The following is a 22,042-nucleotide window of genomic DNA, read 5'->3' on the forward strand; positions in this document are numbered from 1 at the left end:
GTGACTTTCCTAACAGTTAGTGGTGATCAGGCATGGAACCCAGATATCCTGACTTCCTATTCTGTGATTTAATCATGAAAGATAGCAACAACTATTGAGTTGCTTTAACTGCTATGTAGGATCACATTGCTCTTTCATAAACAATAATATTTAACATTTCACATGAAGTGCATCTGCTTTTATTTCTGTGTACTATATTATTTAAGAATATTGATATTACATTGCATTTTATATAGTATATCTTAAACCATTCATGTAAACATCTTGAGTAATTGGCTTTGTCCTCTTGTTTTCCTCCAGTGATTTTCTGTTTTTCTTATTTTTCTCTCCAGGCTTCTAGTTAGTGCCTCCCAGGATGGCAAACTTATCATCTGGGATAGCTACACCACAAACAAGGTGAGAGTAATTGACCTGCTGTTGCTTAATTAAAATTTGACTGAAAATACTGAAAAGGAATATTATTTATCTATCTTGGCTCTTAAAGGGATACTGCCAAAACTTAGTAAGACCTAATGCTTGACATCTAAAATTATCTTAAACAATGTGGTTGGAGACTTAACTAGTGTGTGTATATATAGCATACATATACATTGATTATATATCAAATATGCTTACACAGCCTTTGAAAAACTAACTATTTAATTGTTGAGAGAATATATTTTTGCTTCAGTGCTGCAGGAGCAGCTGTCATCAGATGGAGTAGAAGTTAATTAGCAAATGTTTCCCAGAAATGTGCTAAGTGAGACAAAGCATAGCCATACTAGTTTGGACTCTGTAATAAAGCAGAGAATTACAAGAATGCAGGTATGAGACTATTCTCTTTCTGGCTGTAGTAACAGGACATGGATAAGGGTTACAGAAGGCTTTTGCTCATGTGGTTGTGGTTGGTGTAATGGATCCTGTAATAAATTTCCGTGAAGGGTGAAAAAGAAATGCTTGTAAATTATTACAAAACTGGTTGGAGGGCCCTTAAATAATCTCAGCAGGTAAATGGCAGTTAAGTAAGCGGAAGCATTTTTTTTTAATTGAAAAAGATGCAGAAAAAGGGAATAAAATACTTTTTATGTAGCAATTTCCATATTAGGGTTTCAAAGCTCTTGGAAATGTGAATTAATACTCAGCATCCTGTGTAGGTAGGGACTTGCATCCCTATTTTAGAACTGGGAAAAACTGAATCACAGAGATGTTGATACTTCATTAAGTTCACACTGAAGTCTTTGGTAGAGTCAGAAATAGAATTCTTTATTAAATACTCTAGTTGCAAGTACAATATCCCTTTGAAACAAGATCCACTCAGTGAAAGGAAAGTATTAGGGCAAACATGGTAATTTCAATTCGCAAAAACAAGGATTCCTGTGCCACCTTAAAGACTAACAGCATAAGCTTTTGTGAGCAAAAATCCAATTAGTCAGATTCAGTATCAGATGAAGTGAGGTTTTGCCCATTCAAGCTTATGCCCAAATAAATATTTTAGCCTTTAAAGGTACCACAAGAATCTTTTTTTTTTTTTTCTTCAGTGAAAGAGACTTCAAACCAATTTTAGGACATCTTATTACTAGAAAGTATTTGTGTAATAGTTGAGTAGATTACACCTGAAAACAGTTTGCCTACAGCTGAAAGCAGGTTGTCTAAAAATATTTTAATGTCATATTGTGACTAAGCCAGGTGTGGGCAATAGTTTTTGTTGGGGGGGCCACTCTAAGAATCTGGAAGGTGCTCAAGGGCCACACTCTTCCATTTTAACGGATGAGGTAGGGGGTTTAGGAGGGAGTTGGGATGCAGGAGGCAGTTGTAACCTGGGTTAGGGAACTAGGGTGAAGGAAAAGGTGGAGGGGTTTTGGTTGTGACTTGTGGCAGGGGATTGAGGTGCAGGATCTGGGAGGGGATATGGATGCCGGAGGAGGGGCAGAGGGTTTGGGTTATGTTAGGGTAGGGTTGCGGGGCGGCAAAGGGTTTGAGTTGTGACCTAGGACTGGAGGGGGCTGTAACTTGGGGCAGGGAATTGAGATGCGAGATGGGGATGTAAGCAACTAGTCAACTACTGACCTGACTAGTTGCTCCCCCTCTCTCCCCACTGCCTTTATCAGAAAGAGGCAGCAGGGCAGGGGAGCTGGAGCCAGTGCTAGGAGCAGACAGATTAAAAGATGGCTTCCCCCCCCCCCCCCCCCCCCAGCACAGTCTCCGTGGGCAGCAACACAGCAGGAAACTGGCAGTGCTTCCACCTTTGAAATGCAGCATTTCAAAAGTAGAAGCACCATCAGGAGCACAGGGCGAGTGAGGAACTCAAGCAGTCCCATACTCCCTGCGCACTTTGCTTTTGAAATATACAAGAGCCCTCCCCCCCACTTGCCCCAGTGCTCTTGCTACATTTCAAAGATGGAAGCACCCCTTATCGATTAATCGAATAGTCAATAGAAATTCCATCAACTATTCGATTAGTTGATCTAAATATAATATCCCTAGTGCAGGATCTGGGAGGGAATATGGGAGCAGGAGAGGGGTCAGAGTGGCAGAGGCAGGATCTGACTGGGAGACTTACCTGCTTGACTCCCAGCCAGCAGCCTTCTAAAGCAGACTCCCTGCCTGCTTCGCTCCCATACTGGCTGCAGGGGCCATGGGCCTCAGGAGAGGGGGTGTTTTGCCCAGGCCTGAGATAAGCAATCATCATTGAAGTTATACTGTGCACAATGTTAGAAATATCAAAGAATATGATTATACGTGTTTTCTATCCTATTGAGATTTTAACAAACCTCTTTTAAGGCATTTTATTAGCGCCATAGTAGGAGATGCATGTCTTGCAATTAGTATGTTTTTAGTGCAAAATATTGCTTTACTATTTGGACTTGTTATATTGCACCCATTATCATAGGTTCTGTAATGGCTATAGATGGAGGCCATATGCATAGCAGGACAAACACTTTTCTAATCCCTAGTCATGATATTCTAGTATTTTTTGACTATTTCACAGAGCTCACAATACATATAACGTGATCCGCCCCTCAAAGTGTTTGCAGACTGTCTTCAAATACAATTCAACAAGAGAAAGAACAAGACAGTAGATTGGGATCAGAGAAGGAAGGACAGGGCTAGTCTTATTGATGCTAGGTAGCTGCTCAGTGAAAGCTAGTATGTGGGAGCAAAAGGGGAGTTTGTTTAAATAGTGGAAAGTCTTGGTGTGCTAACTTATTTTATGAGGGTTTGAATTAGAGTTTTAAGGCAGGATTTAAACAAGTTAAAATAAGTCTCCTCTTGCTGCTGTTTTTTCATAATATATAACCCTGGAATTAACATTTTTACCTACCATAAATTGAGTACAAATGTGTTTTCTCAAGTTAAAACATACTGCTCAATCTGTAATCACAAAAATTGCGCCTTTTAGCAGAGCTACTGATTAAACTGGATTCTCTGCTAGAGTGCAGCTATGACTTTTTAATTAAGTCATGATTTGGTTTGACAAGTTACATGAGCAAATTATTCCTAAAATACGTTTGGCTCTTGAAGCATAAGGACTTTTCATCTATTTTATTCTTCTTCTCCCTGGTATCTTTACAATGACAGCTGAAGAAAGAGTAGTGTAGTTACAGAGAAGATGTAAGTAACTCTGATGATCAGTTGACTTCAAGATAAATGTATGTATTCTGTCTGTGCTCCAGGTCCATGCCATTCCCCTGCGTTCATCTTGGGTGATGACCTGTGCATATGCCCCCTCTGGAAACTATGTGGCCTGCGGTGGTCTTGATAACATCTGTTCCATTTACAACCTGAAAACTCGTGAAGGAAATGTTCGTGTCAGCCGTGAGCTAGCTGGTCACACAGGTGAGCGTCAGTTCTGAAAGGTAAACTAGTTGTGAACTGAACACGTGACGAATTGTGAACATTAGATGTGAAAAAAATCCATTAGATCATCTATTCAATCCTGCAATGCCAGAGGAATGGTTTCTTGTAGCATACAATCCAATCTTATTTTATATGTCCCAAGCAGTGAGGCTTCAATCACTTCCCTTGAAAGACTATTCCATGGTCTCCTCTTTGTCAAGTAATTTTTCTTTAATTTTAAACCTGAAAGTCAGGTATCGTTGTATGATCCTATTTCTTTTGTGCATTCCTATTTAAGTACATTTTCCTCTCTTGTGTATTCACTTTTCAAATAAGTAACATTCTCTACTCCTCTTCTCCATGCCAAAATCAGTCATCCCCATGCCAGTCTATACATCTTGAGGATTTGATCTTTTTTTCAAAAATTGTTCCTTTCGGTCATCATCTTTGCTCGCTTGCAGTGTATTTGTTACTAGAAAGTACCTGGTGTTACTCGGGTCCTTCAGGGAAGGGAGTGTGACTAGTGCAAGAGTCAGAGCAGGGGCTTGGGAATATGGGGGGCTCAGGGTAGAAGGCTGAGTGTGTGAGGGGGGCTGTATGAGTCAGGAGTGAGGAAGGGCTCAGGGCAGGAGTTGGGGGGCAGGGGTCTGAGCAGGCGATTGGGAAAGGGATATGGGAAGCTGCTGGCTACTCCAAGGACCAATCCAGGGTAGTGTAGGTCATGCAACTGAGAATGACGGGCTTCCCACCTGCTGGCAACTCCCTGGGGTGGCTACTTATACTGCCTCCTTGTGGTCATTCATTAGTATAACTGTCCCTGCTACCACACCCGTCCCTTTCTGTTTTATGAGAGTCACATTCCACACCCATCATACTGTCCTGGCCATAATGGGTTAGACCAAGGGTCCCTCTAGCCCAGTATCCTGTCTGCCGACAGTGCCCAATACCAGATACCCCAGAGGGAGGGAACACAACAGGCAATCCTCACGTGATCCCTCCCCCGTCACTCATTTCCAGACAAACAGATGCTATGGACATCATTCCTACCCATCCTGGCTCATAGCCATTGATGGACCTAACCTCCATGAATCTATCTAGCTCTTTTTTGAACCCTGTTAAAGTCCTAGCCTTCACCACCTCCTCTGGTAAGGAGTTCCAGAGGCTGACTGTGCGTTGAGTGAAAAAAATCTTCCTTCTGTTTGTTTTAAACCTGCTGCCTATTAATTTCATTTGGTGATCCCTAAATGTGAAAAGTGGAAGCTGCAGCATACTGAATTTGGCGGTCCTAGCTCTTGCTGTTTAGGAGGAGTTCTTGAACAAATGGACTCAAGAACATATATATGCACAAACTCTGCCAAATATATGGTAGATAAATTCTGTGACACTTTAAACATCTAAATAATAACTGTAATAACTGTACATAACTTTATTGCTCATTTCCTCAAATAGAAACAGTGGTCCTTTACAGAAAACCTGTCACCAAGTGCATTGTTACGCAAATTAAAAACAATCCAACTCTTGTTATGTGTAATCAACTTCGTAGTAGAAAATTGGACAAAAATTTTCCCGAAGGACATGAGTCCCAACTTCTTACGGAATTTGTCTGCAGTGGCTTTTACTATAAAACTAGAGAAGGCTCTTACTATAAAACCATATCCTAGGAAACTTAATGTAGTTTGATCAAAATATCTAGTATTTGGAGGTCACAAAGAGAAAGTTTTTAGTGACTACAAAAGGGAATTATTTCATTTCACAACTTTTTTTTCCCTTTCTGGAAAGTAAAACCACTATAGTATATCATATCTGTTTAAAGATATTGTTCTCTCTTGTATCCACGCTCCAGCCTGATATTGAAACAGTACATTTACAAACTCAGATTGGAGAGAGAAACCTAATTGGCCATTTGTTTGTGTTACCATGGAGTGCAATCAGCTATCTGACTGATTGCTGGTGCCAATTTTTATTTCTGTGAACAAGACAATTTCATCTTGCTGGGTTTCATTAAGTTCCAAAGATTTGAGGTGCTGCCCTTGCAGCTCATTTCCTTCACCTGGAGCTGTGGGATGCAGAGCATTGCCTGAAAATCATGTCTTTCCAGTTTTTGTCTTTAAATCATCTTTGTCATTCTGGAAGGCAGACATAATGGTTCTTTGAGTTTTGGTGTAAACCATGGCTTGTTTCTCAGGGTTTCCATTTTTTTTGCAAGTTTGTACCCACATTCAGCTTTGCTGTCCCCACGTGTTCAATCACTGATACTGATCATTCCTTTAAAGACCTCAGAATTATTTAATTGGCTGGTCAGAGTTCTCCCAATTAAGAATCTCTGACCTGAACTTCAGATTTAACCCCCAGACCGACTTGTATCTTCCTGCTCTTGTAAGTTGGAGATATTTGGCTGGTCATAGAAATATCTGAAAGCCCTAAAAAAATCCATTTCATCACTAAAAACTATGACCTGTAGTGCACAGTTGTAGGATCTACAGTTGTTCCTTTTCAGTGGTTAAGCTTCCAGAAGGACTGCAAAGAGCTAGATGCAGGGGAATTTGGATGCTGGGGGATTGTCCCCAGCGTGACATGGGTGTGGGTTGTCCTACGCTGCTCCTCTGTGCTAGAGGTCAGAGGGGACAGATGGGTGGGAAAGTGGTCAGAGTACGTTGTGCTACAACTCTTCTGGGGCTCCTCTAAGCAACATTAGGGCCATAGCAGAATCTTAGAGACTGTAAGCCTTCTTTCCGCTCTCATGGGTTCCCTCTCTTCAGAGGTGTAGCACAGACTCTGGCTGACTCTTATAGCTAGGGATAAAGTTTAATGAGCTATCACTGCAAGGACAAAGGTATGCATATGAAGGATCCATTTAGAATATCTACAAAAACAGCTAAAAGAAAAGGGGATGAGCCTCCCCTCCTTTCCCCTCCATCCAAGAGCATTGCAGCAGTAACATCTCATATTTCAGCAGAAGTTGAAATAATTCATTGGAATGACTTCTGTCTCCTGAAGGAATGTGCAGTTGAGGGAAAAGGAAAGACTGCAAGCTGAATGAGAAGAAGTAGCCACTCAAATAGGATATAAATGAGCTTGGTATCCTGCCTGGGCTGGGCTGGAACATTGGTTCAAAGAGTGTTTGTGCTGTTTAAGAGCCCAACTGAACATCACAGGACTTGGTTTATCTCTAAGATACTGCCTACTGCCAGTCACTTGAGTAGTGATGTGCTTATATTCAGAGTATGGGACATACTAAGTGCTACATCAGCAGGTCTTTGTTCACTTGCACATTCAATAATAATACACACAGCAACCTGAGCGAGGGAATCAGCTTGTAATAAGTCATATCTGTCACGGTTGCAACCCTGAAACTGTGTGTCATCTTTATGCTGCCTCTGTTTCTGTAAAGAACAAAATCCCAAGATGCAGCAAAATAGAGGCCTCCTACTCCAGAGGCTGCCAGCATGGCTCCGGAAAAACCTTTACCAGCTCTTAAGAGGAAACATCAGGTGGGCTGTCTCTCTTGCTGGTTTTCTGCCTGATCAAGCTCTGCCTATACAGAGTAAAGGGAATCCTCTGAGAACTGTTCATTCAAGGAAACCAAGGTTATTCATACATGAATAGTTATAATCGGGCAAACCTTTCTAAGCCTCTCTTTAATGAAAAGAATAACAAAACTGTATTAAACCATATTGTAGATGGCACTTAACTTTTTTTACTTTTAAAACATAGATTAGCTATCTGGTTCATTGGAGTTGTGTATTCTATATGAAATAGCTGTTGACTGATCATTAAAATAAGGTACTTACTAGTTGTGATAATCAGGCAAACTATAATCCATAAAAAGTATTTTAAGACACATTCTATAAAGTAAAATGGAACTGTCACACGTTTTTAGAAGCTTCAGGGGGTAGCCGAGTTAGGCTGTGCAGGATAAACTTAAAAAACCCAACAGATAGTCTGGTCGCACTTTAAAGACTAACAAAACATATAGAAGGTATCATGAGCTTTTGTGGGCACAGCTGAGGGTCAGCTTTAATTAGCTGATGGAAAATGGCTGAACGTTGCAACAAACTAACATTCCTATCCAGTGTTAGCATGAATTACTAAATCCCTCTCCTGTTTAACCTGACCATGAGTGAAGGATGCTGAAAGGAAAAAAAATCTAGGCCTATGCTAATTTAGCCCCAATAAGAAGAAAAAACATCTTCCTGACCCCCAAACAAGTGATCAGTTAGTCCTGCGGCATCCGTAAAAAACAGTTCTGAAATTAGTCACAAGAGAAGGGGTGGAGAGCCCTTGAAATAAAGCCAAAAGAGGCTTCATGTGGTCCGAACTAGGATTTAAATTAAGTAAAAGGCATTGCAAAAGATGTCAGCTCCCTTCCTCCTCTGGCTGCTAACAAATGGATAAAGCCTCTGGAGGAGGGGTCATCCCTCCATCCATCAGTGAGTTCTCTCTGCTTCTGCTAGGCTATTCTTGTCACAGCTGGTCCCCAAGGGCATATCTACACAGCAGGGCTAAACCCGAAATAAGCTACACAACTTGAGCTATGTCATTTGCGTAGCTTAAGTCGAAATAGCTTATTTTGGCTTTTGGCACGGTCTACGCAGCAGGAAGTCCAAGAGAGAGCACTCTTCCTCCGACTTCCCTTGCTTCTCGTAAAATGACGATTACAGGAGTCGGAGTAAGTCCTCTAGCTCAATGTGATTTTGACATTGTCAAAATAACTGCTTGTAGAGTAGATGCAGACTATTATTTTGGTATAACTGTGTAGACATACCCCAAGGGACATACCCGCAACCTTTCCCTAAAGTAACGTCCTGAGGGTTTCCAAGTAACATCATGAGGGTTTGTTGCCTTTGTGTATAAATCCACCAGTTTCTCTCTCCATGTTGCCTTAGTACTTCCCAAACAAGATGAATCTCTTCTGCTTGGATGCTGAATCCTTTATGCTCCCAGCCCCTGTTGCCACAAATAAGAACTAAGAGAATTTTCAACCCTCGTCTTATGTGAAAGACTATGATCTGATCATTTAGCCTCCTCTTTTTTCTTGAACAGCCAATGGACTTCTTGTGTTTTCTAGGTTTGAGTTTTACTCTTTGCTTGGATAAGCAGATCAGAAAATGTCAGATTTGCTGTAAGATTCAGTCTGTAAATTAAAGTGGTCCTTAACCAACTCGCTGATTAGTAGTACTGCTTCTGGAATTTCTGGCTATTCTTAGTGGCTTCCACTGAGCCACTACTGATTGTGTCTACTCTGCAGTCAGAGGCAAGACTGCAGCATGTGTAGATATACCCTAGATCAGTGGTCTCCAACCTTTTTACATCCAAGTCACTTTTTAAATCTCCGAACAGGCGAAGATCTACCGCCCTGCCACTTCCTTGAAGCCCCGCCCTCTCTATTCTCCTCCTGTCCATCACTTGCTATCCCCAGCCCTTACTTACACACTCTGATAAACAGTTTATTTTTAAATTATGCGATGTATAAAATTAAAATCTCGTATTTATAGTTATGAAATAAATGGTCTGTTTTTTACTCATGCTATTTAAATCTAAAATGAAGCATTTATAATTATACATTTTGTGGGGATAGAGTTCTGCGGCAGGGGGCAGTGGAGTGGGGAACAATTCTGTGGCCGGGGACAGGGGAGTGGGGGCAGAGTTCGGGGAGTGGGGACAGGGGAGTGGGGACAGAGTTCGAGGAGTGGGGACAGAGTTCTGTAGCTGGGGACAGGGGAGTGGGGACAGTGTTCAGGGAGTGGGGAGGAGAGTGGGGACAGAATTCTGTGGCTGGGGAGTGGGAGCTGGGGAGTGGGGTGCCAGTGGAGGCAGAGTCCCCTGTATCTGCCTCCTCCCGGGATTCCCCCGCCCCCAGAGGGAAACCAGCACGTGCCTGCCCCAGAGCCGACTCTGTGTGATTGACCTGTTGGTGACCATGGCCCTAGATACCCGTATAATGGTGTTGTGAAGCCACAGTATTAAAAGCCCACCTGGAGGCCAGGTTATGGTCTTGGGGGGCTAGTCCAGGCTGCTGCAGCTATTTCATCTAAATAGATTAGAGCTGTCTGAGTTATGTCTACATATGCTGCAGTCACACCCCTGACTACACTGTGGACATGCTCAGTATGTGCAAGAAAGAAGGGTTCAATACATGACTAACTCAAACTGAAAAGTAGACAAGAATTTGTGGCTTTGTTTTTGCAGGTTACTTGTCATGCTGCCGTTTCCTGGATGATAATCAAATAGTTACTAGTTCTGGAGACACCACTTGGTAAGTAGTCAAACTGTACTAATTTGTGCTAATGGCTGCATATGTAAAAATACAGAAAATATATTATGGGAGAATTTGTCACAACACTTCCTAATAGTAATAATGTGCTATATGAATCTTATGTTGGCACTCGTTGGTATGGAATTCTCATAAGACAGCATGGATAAAAATGTCTGATAGCTTGCAATTTAGGATAAACACACCAATGGAAATAGTGCTGTCAAGCAGACACAAGCATATGCTGAGTAATTTCCATTATTGATGTTTTTATTAACATTTCAAATAGAATGCAGTATTTTTAAACTGTAAAACTATTTATGCATGGTCTCTAAGAGCTCATTCAGAGAAGTTATGGCTTAATGAAGAAAAAATTAAAGTTTTAAAAATAAGCTTTTTTGCCACAAGAAAGTTTCCCCGATCCTGTTATATCAAAGGAATCTTGTTTTGTGGGCTATACTCTTATGTGGTTTTTAGTTTTTCTGCCATAATCAGAGAAAAAGCCCCTTTAGGTTACAGAGCTATACAATAAGCCTTTAACAACATTCAAGATTTTCAGAAGATTCAGTCTTTCTTCTGCTCTTACGGTGAATTGATACTTACTATGGACTTTATTTTAATTTATCAGAACTAGAATGGTAATGTTTCTGGACTTGCACAGAATTTCTGTGCTGCTAGTAATGTGGCCTGTTGAAACACCTGTTTAACCAATAAATACTCATTTTACAAAAAAAAAATGTAAACAAAAAATGTACATGTTGAATGGAAAGATAGTAGTACATCCACTAGACAACAGTCCTTAAGGGATTATTTTGAAGTCTTCCTAAGCCATTCAGTCCAGTTGTTTTGGTTGCATAAAGACCCTCCTATTAAATGGCCTTTTTGAGTGGTTGCTTAAGATCAATATTGATTGTACACAAATTTCTTGAATATTAACATGATTTTTCAAAATGGAATGGAATTGTTGAAGTGATGTTCTTTGTACAAGATTGTATATGTGTAATAGGTACTGAATGCTTCATATGATTTGTAAGTCCTAGTAGAATGTTGAGTATACAAATTCCGGCCTTCTCTTATGGCCCAGCCACTGGCAAGGGATTTCTTTTTGTCTTGTTCTTTCTGCATATGCATTTCTGAAACACACATGGTTCATAATGAAAGCTAGTTCTTTTATGAAAAAAAACTTCTCCTTTTATGCTGATGGTTCCCTTCGTTTGTGGAGGGAGGAAGTCCGTAATCTCCTTCCTCTAAGCTTGCAGTTTCCTAGAATGGGGAACTGACATGGCGGGCATTGTGTTTTCTAATTGCAAGTGGATTTGAGCTGGAACACTAAGGACAATTTCATATCAAAGTTGGAACCGACTGGTGAAACAGATATATTAACACACAGTTTACATAGCTAGGGAACCCTAAAACACAAAACTGGCTTTTGCATTGGCTCTAAGCCAAAGCACAATTCTGCGTTGTGCTGCCTTTCTGGGAAGGAGAACAGACAAGTTAAATGCTTTCTTTCTAAACATCTCTGGAAAGTCTGCTGCTTTTGTGGATGATGCAGTCAGTATTTCATCCCCTTTTTATATCCCATGATTGTCACTGTGGTGATCTTGCTGTCAATGAAAAAGAGGGGGCGCTGACAGCCATGAGGTAACAGTGAATTATTCTGGTTGAATATACACCCTCCAAAAGCAGCTTTTAAAAAAAATAATGGAAACACTGACTCAATCTTAACTATAGCAGCAGTAGTGGGTGCTACTCTAAAACAGCTCTACACTAGTGTTAGAACACTGCCATGTTACAGAACTCCATGCATCAACAATAATGAACATTAGTCACTTTGCTCACTTTATATTGCTGATAACCCAGCCAAGGAGATTAGGCTCTGTAACCAGAAATATGTGGCTCCATCCGAAAGTACTGGTGCCTTTTTAAGGCAAAGACTGAGAGATTGTGTATGATATTCAAAACATCTTAAAGCAGAGTATCTTCTTCCCACATATTTTGGGTTAATTCTTCCCTTTTTATTTTAAATACAAAAGTTACACCCAAGAAAACAAGTGATAAACTAGCCTAATTGAGCTAAGGATGTTAAATATTGACTAATTGACTAATCGATAGGGTGCCTCCCAACAGCTGTTGCTGTACTCCAAAGGTGAAAGCACCGCGTGGAGCGGGGGCTCAGCTGGGGAGACCTCAAGCTCAGTGCAACGCTGCCGCTTCGAAATGCTGCAGGGAGCCTGACGTCAGGTGTCTTGTGTCGTTTCAAAACAGCAGCGAGGTGGAGCCTGTCCCCAGCTGATCTTGGGCTTCACTCAGAGCTGGCACTTTGAAACGCCTTGAGGAGCCTGATGTGGGGCTCCCCATGGCAGCATTTCAAAGTGGCAATGCTGCATAGAGCCCAGAGTCAGCAGGGGGTCCCCAGCTGATCCTGGGCTCCACGCATCGCTGCCACTTCGAAACACTGCGTGCAGCCTAGGGACACCCCAGCTGACCCCAGGCTGCACGTGGCGTTTCAAAGCGGCGGTGCCGCATGGAGCCTGGGGTCTGGCCACAAGCTCCATGTGGTACCGCTGGTTTGAAGTACCTCCTCCACTCTCCCCGCCCCTTGCTGCCTCTTTCTGATAGAGGCAGGGGGGGGGGGGACACACACTAATTGACTGGTCCTTCACTTCCCTAAATTGAGCTACAGCCTGTTTCTCACTGTTAGACCTTCTAATAATGTACTGCAACACTTAATTTAAAAAAATCAATTTTATTTGATTATTCTAATTTTTGTCAGGTTTTAATCTTCTTCTCCCCTTTTCCCTTCTATAAAGCGCCCTTTGGGATATTGAAACTGGCCAGCAGACGACCACATTTACTGGGCACACCGGGGATGTCATGAGTTTATCTCTTGCTCCTGATGCCAGGTGTTTTGTTTCTGGTGCCTGTGATGCCTCTGCCAAACTGTGGGATGTTCGAGAAGGAATGTGTCGGCAAACATTCACTGGCCACGAGTCAGACATCAATGCCATCTGTGTGCGTATAAATGCTGATTTGGGGGACTGGGCTGGGTTTTAAGTTCATGGTGTACTCTGCAGTCAACTGTTAGAATTTAATACATTGTGCATCCTGGAGTATTATAGCACAGTTTTTCCTGTAAAAAGTGTTTCTCACTGTTGACAAACTATAGGTTGAACCTCTCTAGTCTGGCACCTTCGGTGCTACATTAGAGCATTTGCCAAGCCACAGGAGATGAATATCGTCTAGCAGCATTATCAACATTTCCACTGCTTAATGGACTCTTAGAAGACCTTTAGGGGTAATTTAGACCTAAATAACAATATAGAATGCTGAGAGGCAGGACTTAGTGGCTGTAAACAAACTATGGGATCCCGGAAACTTGGCCACACCCATAAATGGAGATCTGCCTATCATGCTGGGTCACGGATGTTGCCAAACCAGAGAGTGCCAGACTAAAGAGGTTCAGTCCTGTACATTCAACTTATTGTATTGCATAAATTGCAAGTGGCAGTTTGGTAGGTGTTTACCACACTTTTGTGAATACATAGTATTTCATCTTCAGAAAGTTTTTAAAACATTGCCTCTGTGATAAGGTACTTTTATCTCCATTTTACAGATAGGAAAACTGAGGTAGACAAAGGGACGTGGCAAAGAACAGAAAGGGAGTAAAACGAAGCTAGGAATCAGTCTTTAGTTCCTAGCTTCCAGTTCTGGGCATAAGACCGCTTTTCTCTGCCTGAATACTCCAAAGTACTAATGAAAGTGATCTAGCATGTTTTGCACTATCTAAGATTTCTTAGTAGTTGGCCAAATGGAAAAAGCCCTGTTCCCAAAAGCTGCAAAACACAAAGTTTCTTTAATATCTCTGTTTTGTTTTAAAGTTCTTCCCAAATGGCAATGCATTTGCCACAGGCTCAGATGATGCCACATGCAGGCTCTTTGATCTTCGTGCTGACCAGGAACTTATGGTTTATTCACATGACAACATCATCTGCGGCATCACCTCTGTAGCATTCTCCAAAAGCGGACGTCTCCTCCTAGCTGGTTATGACGACTTTAACTGCAATGTGTGGGACACACTGAAAGCAGATAGAGCAGGTAAACAGTTTCTGCATTGGGTTTTTAATACTCTCAGCTGCACCTAACAGGGTGGCCTATTGACAGGCCTTACTCAAATGTTAACACAGTGCTGTTATTCACCGTTAAAACTCAGTGATGTGATCTGCTGTGACACCCCAAGTAAAGGTATTTTATTTGTGTTGTCAACATGCTCATGGATTTGTAAATTTTAGTGAAGACTAGGGGGCTTCTGAAAACAAAGCTGCCCTCTACAAACCGAACTCAGTAAAAGAGCAACATCTGGGAAAACTAAATATATTTTTACTTTCAAAGAGCTTATTTTACATTTGGACAGCTTAAAAGTATTTGACACTTTATGAAACACCTACTGTTAATCACTTCACTTATGTAGGGTCTACAAATGCATAATATTTATACAAAGATAATTGTCATTAGTATTTCACTGAAATGATTCAGGATAAGAGTTGGTAGCTCTGCTGCACTGCAGTGCTTGAAGCTGTTCAGTATTCCTCTGAGAATTTGCACTGATTTTTAGGTAATGTAACTGTCAAGCAGAGATTTGTAGCCTTTGATTTATTACCTCAAAATTCTTCACACAGCAAATAGTTCTAGATAGTACTTATTAAAAACTCACCCTTTATTACCTCTTGTTCCACATTTTCTAAGGCTGCTTCATTTGCGCATTTAATTCACAGTGAGACTTGGTATGCTTTTGAAGATGAAATTCAAAAGTGGGGAGGTTCTGTTGCTTATCACAGTAAGGATGTTGGTACTCACTAACATAATGCTTTATCTATACAGCATACCTGGATCCTTATTTAGGGGTATAATTAATGGGAGAAGATAGGTATTTAATTTACAAACCTAGCTAGTATAGATTGTTGGTTCATAAAATATAAACTAATGATATTAAAACAAGAAAAGTAGAAATGGTCATAAATGGCCACAAAACATCTGTTTATGATTACACAATGTAAAGAGGAGGCGCTAGACTAGATTAATGGAGAGAGTATTTCTAATCCTTGGAATCAGCATAGGGCTAAAAAACTAGTTCTGTTTAGTGTCTAGAGGAAAGTAATAAACAAATATTACTTGATACAAACCTGATCAATTCTGAGGAGAACACTGTGCTCATAATTGAGAAGACACCAGCAACATTGACTTTGTGTCATCACTACCTTTACTGTAATGTAAACAGCTCTGCCCCATGGCTAGCTCATCTTTTCTCCTGCCCTCTCCCAACAAATATGAAACTTTCCATCATGCTATTCAGAAATTAGCACAGTAGTAACTCAGAGTTCAGTGCTGTTTATATTATTTAATTGTACCAGGAACATATTTTTCAAATAAGTGAAATGTGTTTATATTGTCTAAATGCACCTTATTCAAGGTTTTCCCACAATCAGTGTTCCCTCCTAATTTTTATGTCCGCATGCAGAATGAATTTTGTTGCGTGCACCAATATGGAGATGAGGTGCACCACATCACCTCCATATTGGTGCACATAACAAAATCAGTTCTGTACATGGGCTATATGTGGCAGGGGTGGGGCTGAGGGGTTTGGAGTAGGAGGGACAAGGTCTTGGGGGGGGGGCCTGGAGATGAGTTTTTGAGGTATAAGAGGAAGCTTCAGGCTGAGGCAAAGGGGATTGGAGTATGGGAGCAGGCTCAGGGTAGGAGGTTGAAGTCAGGGTGTGGGGTTTGGACACGAGTTCAAGTTCACAAGGGAGCTTAGGGTTGGGGTTGTGGGGTCCAGGAGGAAGCTAGACAGGGTGGTGGAGCAGACTTGGGGCTGAGGTCAGGAGTTGGGATGCAGGGTGCTTACCTTGGGCAGTCCCTGCTTAGTATGTGTGCCGGAGAATCAGGGGGATCTGTGTGGTCCGTGCTGACCTGGCTCCCTTGAAGGTACTGCCCTCCCTTCCCACAGTGCCCATTGATAGTGATTTCCTGCCAATGGAAGCCTGAGGGACAGAGCCTCCAGGTGAGGTTGTTTACAAGTGAAATGTGCAGTCTTGATACTTGAGGCCAGAAATAGACATGCAAATGAAAATAAGTTGGTAGTCTGCAATAGGCAGAGAATTTTTCTTCATAAATGTGTTGTCTTCCTTACTACTGGCTTTAAATCAAGTGCGCTAGAAATAAAGTAATTTGCTGTTCCATCTGAGAATCCACGGAGCAGATGAATATAAGGTGCTGCTTTGTTGCTTTTGGATTTCCTGCAGGAATTCAGAACTCCGTGGTAATGTCAGGATCAACACTACAACAATTCCCTGTGATAAACTATTAGGTGGGTGAACCAAGCAGATCAGGGAATTCTTAGTGGCATCATATTACATTTTATAGTTTTTCTCTTGGAGAAAACTGTTTGGTCCCTGGTGACCATTCTTTACTTTGAAGCTGATTAGGAGGAAGTGATGAGCTTGTTGGCCTGTTGAAATGACTAATACTAGTTCCATTTCCTGCTTTGATTTTTGTACTAATGCAGTGTGATTTGTCTTCAGTACATGTTTAACAATGTACTAGGTTGTACTTTGGTTGACTTTAAGTAGGAAAAATGACTTTTCAAACTCTCTAAATTACCTTGCCCTATTATGATTCTGTTTCATGGGTGTAGTGTTTATTTTTGGTGTCTTGGATTCTGCAGTTTCCTGGTTTATTGGGTTGATCAGAGATAGTCTCTTCTACATGTCCCTCCTTCAAGGAAAGTGGAAGGGGAGGGGTGAAAATAGATTTCCTACTCCAGCTGATCTGTCTCCCACTTCCTCAGAAATCCTATTAGTTCCTTGAATAAATCTCACTATACAGGGATGTTGAATGGGAAAGGGATCATTAAGGTGATGAGAGTCCCAGGGAGCAGCAATGCTTAATAAGGCGGAAGGGAAGACAGTCTGCAGATGAGTGCAATCACATGTTTATAATCAGTTATTAGAATCTTAGCATGAGTTGACTCAGTCACAAATTAACTGGTCAGACACGCTGCTTCTTGGGGTACTTTGCTTGACGTACTGCTACATTAAATTTCACCACAATAATCTAAGTTTTACACATTTATCCTAACTTCTGGTACTGGAGTACCTCTTCTGTCTAGAGTGTATGTATCCTATGGAATCTTTTTCTTTCACTTTTCCTAGCTGGAAAACACTTACTTCTGGACACTAATAACCAAGACAGTATCCACACTACAACTACTATAATGTGCCCGTGAATAGTTCTGAGCCATTTCATGAGCAGTGACAGCAGGTTTCCTATATGGCACTATCAGTTTTTAAAAATGTTATCAACCACTTGTACATTTATCATGTCGTCTGCTCCAGAAGTGCAGAATTCATTGCATTAAGAAGCCCTCTGATTTAAATGGAAGACTCTCTGATATTCTGCAGTTTTAATATGGAGATTAGCAATACTATCCAATATACTGTTACAGAACTCACTTAACTTGCTGTTACATATTATGTTTCACCAAGGAGTAACTTTGGATGTTTTACACTCTAAAACATGTAGTAGCACTAAATTCTTTTAAACATGTTGCAAAAGCTAATTATATAGGAAAACAATTAACAGCAGGAGTGTGCAGAGTCATGTGAAAAATGTTACTTGTGCAAAGAGAGGTTAATTATGTTCTTTCATCACTAAAACTTCTTTGGCTCAGGTTTTTGATCATATAATGGACAGAGCAAGACTTAAATATAGGTGCTTTTTACCTTCTTTCCTTTGAATACCCATATAAAAAAAACATACTGACTCCCTTTCTCTTCTTTTTTTCTTTTCTCAGTGTAAGTATCTCAGTCTCTCTCAATTAAATTTTTCAAAATGACACACTGGTTGAATGGAAGCATCTTCCGTACTGGCAAATCTAATGTATGGAGGTAGCCAGTTTTTGTTTGGCTTTTTGTAACACACATGCTCGTACACCCAAGAGGAGGGCAAGGGCTCAAACGAGATTAATATGTTTAAGATGCTACAGCCTAACTCTGTTTTTTACAAGTGTTTTTACAAGATAAATTGGCCCCTAACACTGTAGATGGAAAGTAATTGAATTTAGCAGCAACACATTAGTAAATACAGAATTCAGAACTGTTTGGCGCATGCTGTCAGCAGTATTTTTATAAGCTGGTGATGACTTTGTAACTGATGTGTGATTATTGGAGATTATTCCTATCAAGTGAGAATCTTGTGGCTATGACACTCCATGTTGCCATATTGTGCATTTTGGAGTCCCTTGCTGATTAATTCCATCATTTCCTAGTGAATAGTGCCAAAAGATTTTGGGGGGGGGGGGGGAGAGGAAGGGAAGAAAAGAATTATCAAAATCAGACTTGTGTAATTAAGTCAAGCTAATATCATTTTCTAATCATCCAATATAAACATGAGCTGCTGCTGTTGTATTGCTTGAAATGAAGTATGTAGTCATCAAAACTTTGGAATATTCATGTGTATTTTGTTTTATTTCTAGGTGTCCTTGCAGGCCATGATAACCGTGTCAGTTGCTTAGGTGTGACTGATGATGGTATGGCAGTAGCAACAGGATCCTGGGATAGCTTCCTCAAGATCTGGAACTGAATGTAGGTATTTGGGGGGGGCACGAGACAGAGAACGTCCTTAATTACTTGGTTTATAATTTTTTTTTTTCTAATTTCAAATGTACATTGCACCTGTGATTATGCTACAAGCTTCCAGTCTGATTTAGAAAAATAATTTAAAATACTAGGAATAAGTTATAATTCAGCCTTGTAAAATTATACTTGCTATGGGGAAATAATTTTTTTGATAGGTATCATAGACTTTTTTCATTGTCAAGGTAAAGGGTGGGTGAATGGGTTTCACGTCAAGATTGATAAAAATTACTAAACCTTTTGAAAATGATGAAATAATGGATGTAGCTATTAGTAGAGGGTGAGAGAGAATAAACTGATCTACCAGATAAGTCAGTTCTTAACCAGCTCAGAATTTAATGTTAGTGTTAGAACATACATTTTAACAAAACTTTTTGTGTGCCAGACAAGCGATGGACTCCACCGTGACTGGAAGACATTTCCAACGGTTGAAAACTAAAATGATAGCGTATCCAATCCAACCATACTAACTTGGACCCCCCCTCCCATTTTCCTCAAAACTTCAAAGGGCAAGATCTTTACCATCTCCTATTGCTGAAATGAAGAGCACAATTAACTTTCAAAGAAGAATTTCTGTAGTTGTAAGCAAACTGAAATTGTGCATTCCTTTTGGGACCATTTTTTTTTCTTGCGAATTTAAAAAAGAAACACTATCATAAAAGCATGACCAGAAAATAAACTTGAGCATAATTGTGAAACAAACTTAACTTCACTGTAGTTTTCAAGTTAAAGTTGAGAACTTTGTTTTATCTCTCACGGTTTCAAATTTTAAAGTCACGTTTGTAGAAGGATTTATTTTTTTCACATTTCCTTTTTAAATACATTTCTTTATGGTCAATAACTGAGCAAAACAAGGGAATCCTAGCCCAGTGTGTCTGGGGTTGTTAATGCTGTAAATTTAGTCCCTACTTTTTTTTATTTCTGTCTAGTGTCACAGATAATTGTTGCACAAAACATTGCATCTATAGAATAATGTTAAGAAGTAAGGAAACCAAGCACATGCTGTACATGGTATCGAATGCTTGTTTAAAGAACCTTTCACCTTTTATGGGTAACAAATGAAAATCCTAAATTTCTACCCACCCACCCCGAAACCTATGGATTTTTAAAAAAATCTACTCTTTTCTTTGTCCATTTGGAAGGGCAGTTTATATATCCTAACACTACCCCATAGTCTCAACAACCAGGAATCTCTGTTTTCAAAAGAGACCTGTCCTGCGCTTGGTTATTAAGTCAATTCTTTGTGTATGAAATGATGTACAAATCAATGTTTTGAAAATAATGATCTTAAACTTTCTAAGTTAAACAAAAAAATTTTTTTTTGATTGTTTGCCATATTGGGTGGGTTTACTCTTAGAATCGCATGCTGTAGAAATGCTAAAAAGTGCATATTGGACTAAGTCTTTAGATGTTCTTTTCTTTAAAGAAATAACCTGTTTAAAACCTGTAACCATTGCCGCTGTATTCATTTCTTGTTGCTACTCTGTGCATAAATCGATGAAGACTTCAAGTACAAAGCTATGCACGTTTTGGAGTAGCGTGAGAAGTCACTTTTTTTTAAACAGCCTGTTCAAACGACCGCTGTCAAATATTCTGGGGTGGGGGTTGGGGAACCCAGACCATCTTCTTTTTAAATTAATTCTTCACAGCCAGTTCTTCTTGTAGAATGAGTTATTTACATCTGATAAGAATCATTTTTGTAATGAACAGGTTTTCCTGGCTTTCTTTTCAAATAAAATGTTAAAAGCAGCAGCGTTTGGACAGCAGATTGTTCTCTTAAATTCTATTTTCACTGTATCCAGAAATGCTCCTCCCTAGCAGCAGTAGTGGCTTTCTCCATTCTGTTTTTCTGCAACATTCTGTACAAAAATGTGCTGTAATTGTGCGTTAGGCCTGGATTTGGCATAAAAAAGATGAATTCCCTCTCTTTCATGAAACTACTCTGTAGAGCTTTCTCCGCACCCTGTATCCCTCCTCTTCACCTTTTTGTATTTAATTTTAAAGTCAGTGTACTTCAAGAAAGCTGGATGCAAGATAGATACTATATTAAAATGTACTGTTATTTAAGATGTAATAAAGCAGTTTGACATGAGTTTGGTCTGACTAATTTTTTCTCCAGCAACAAAACTCCGTAGACTAACAGATCTTAAGTGCTAAATTCAAACAGACCCATCAGAAAAATGGCAGTCTGTGCTGTAGTAGTTTCTGGTGTATCTTTTGGATTAAGTTCAGCATTTTCAGGTAGTTTGGTTTTTCCATCCAATTGCACCCAATATTAATTGGCAAACCAGGTGTAATTCATTATGCAAGATGCTTTAAAATTGCATGTCTGATTAAGTCGCATACACGCTAATGGATACTGCTTAACTGTTGTAGAGTGACAAATGTGCAGAGCTGACAAACAGTTTCACAGTCTTTCATCCAAACAAAACACTAACAAAAACACTACGATTTGTACAGCTACCATTAGTATATAGTGACCATGTGGAATGCAGAATGTGTGCTACCCATAGGGTTTACTAAGGGCATAGTACTTATCTGGAGCTTAGCAACTGCAGATATTTTTATGCATTGTTAAATATTTAAGACATACATTTATCTCTTTGATTTGTGAGAACCAGTCAAGAGCTTAATCAAAAAACGATGGGAGCTGTCTATGCATACACTCCAAGTGAAGGTCACTGTAGAACATGGATCACTTGGTATTCATGGCCAAAGCATTCTTGGATAGAAAATGCTACATTTATCTAAACATACAATTGTTGAGGTTGGAAACAGTCAAGAGTTTAACTCTTTGAAAATTGCATAGTGTGTATTTTTCCTCAACTTGGAGTGCTTTGTGAATTTACCCCAGCTGAGGTTCTGGCCTACTAGATTTGCTTATTAGTAACGCTATTGAATTTCTGTATTTGGCACTGAGATGGGTAAGTAGGTGTCAACATAATGCTTAGTAAGGAAAAAAATTTTAAAAGGCTGAGTTTCTATATATAAAATGTATTCTGTACCTGCCAAAGCTGTGGGAAGCTTTTCCCTTCACATTTATTTACAAACAAACAAAACCAAACACTACATCATGATAGATATTTGGGTTATTTTAAAAAAAATATTTTAAAGTACAGTTGGTTCTGAACTGTCAGTGCACAAAACATCGGTCCAAGTTATTTTTTAAAATGGAAAAAGGTTGTTTATGCTCTTTGTCTGACTCAGGAACAGCCAACTGTATTTTCCTCAAATCTTTCATCTGCTTCCCCTCAGCCAAAATAATTGCTTGGGCTGAGAC

General features: G+C 40.1%; 1 protein-coding gene across 5 annotated transcripts in view; it reads left to right on the forward strand.

The window, feature by feature from the left end:
- GNB1 (G protein subunit beta 1) overlaps positions 1-20,854 on the forward strand; it is a 96,063-nt gene extending 75,209 nt beyond the window's left edge. For all 5 annotated transcript variants that reach the window (XM_075906355.2, XM_075906356.2, XM_006119216.5 and 2 more), the window contains 7 exons: positions 333-396; positions 3,654-3,816; positions 10,006-10,072; positions 12,883-13,084; positions 13,951-14,167; positions 18,603-18,711; positions 19,148-20,854. In XM_075906355.2, the coding sequence (XP_075762470.1) occupies positions 333-396; positions 3,654-3,816; positions 10,006-10,072; positions 12,883-13,084; positions 13,951-14,167; positions 18,603-18,709 (820 nt within the window). In that variant the 3' untranslated portion in view covers positions 18,710-18,711; positions 19,148-20,854. The remainder of the gene's footprint in view (positions 1-332; positions 397-3,653; positions 3,817-10,005; positions 10,073-12,882; positions 13,085-13,950; positions 14,168-18,602; positions 18,712-19,147) is intronic.
- The last annotated feature ends 1,188 nt before the right edge of the window (positions 20,855-22,042 follow it).

This window comes from Pelodiscus sinensis, chromosome 24, assembly GCF_052426305.1.
Source record: "Pelodiscus sinensis isolate ZL-2025 chromosome 24, ASM5242630v1, whole genome shotgun sequence".
Lineage (NCBI taxonomy): Eukaryota > Metazoa > Chordata > Testudines > Trionychidae > Pelodiscus > Pelodiscus sinensis.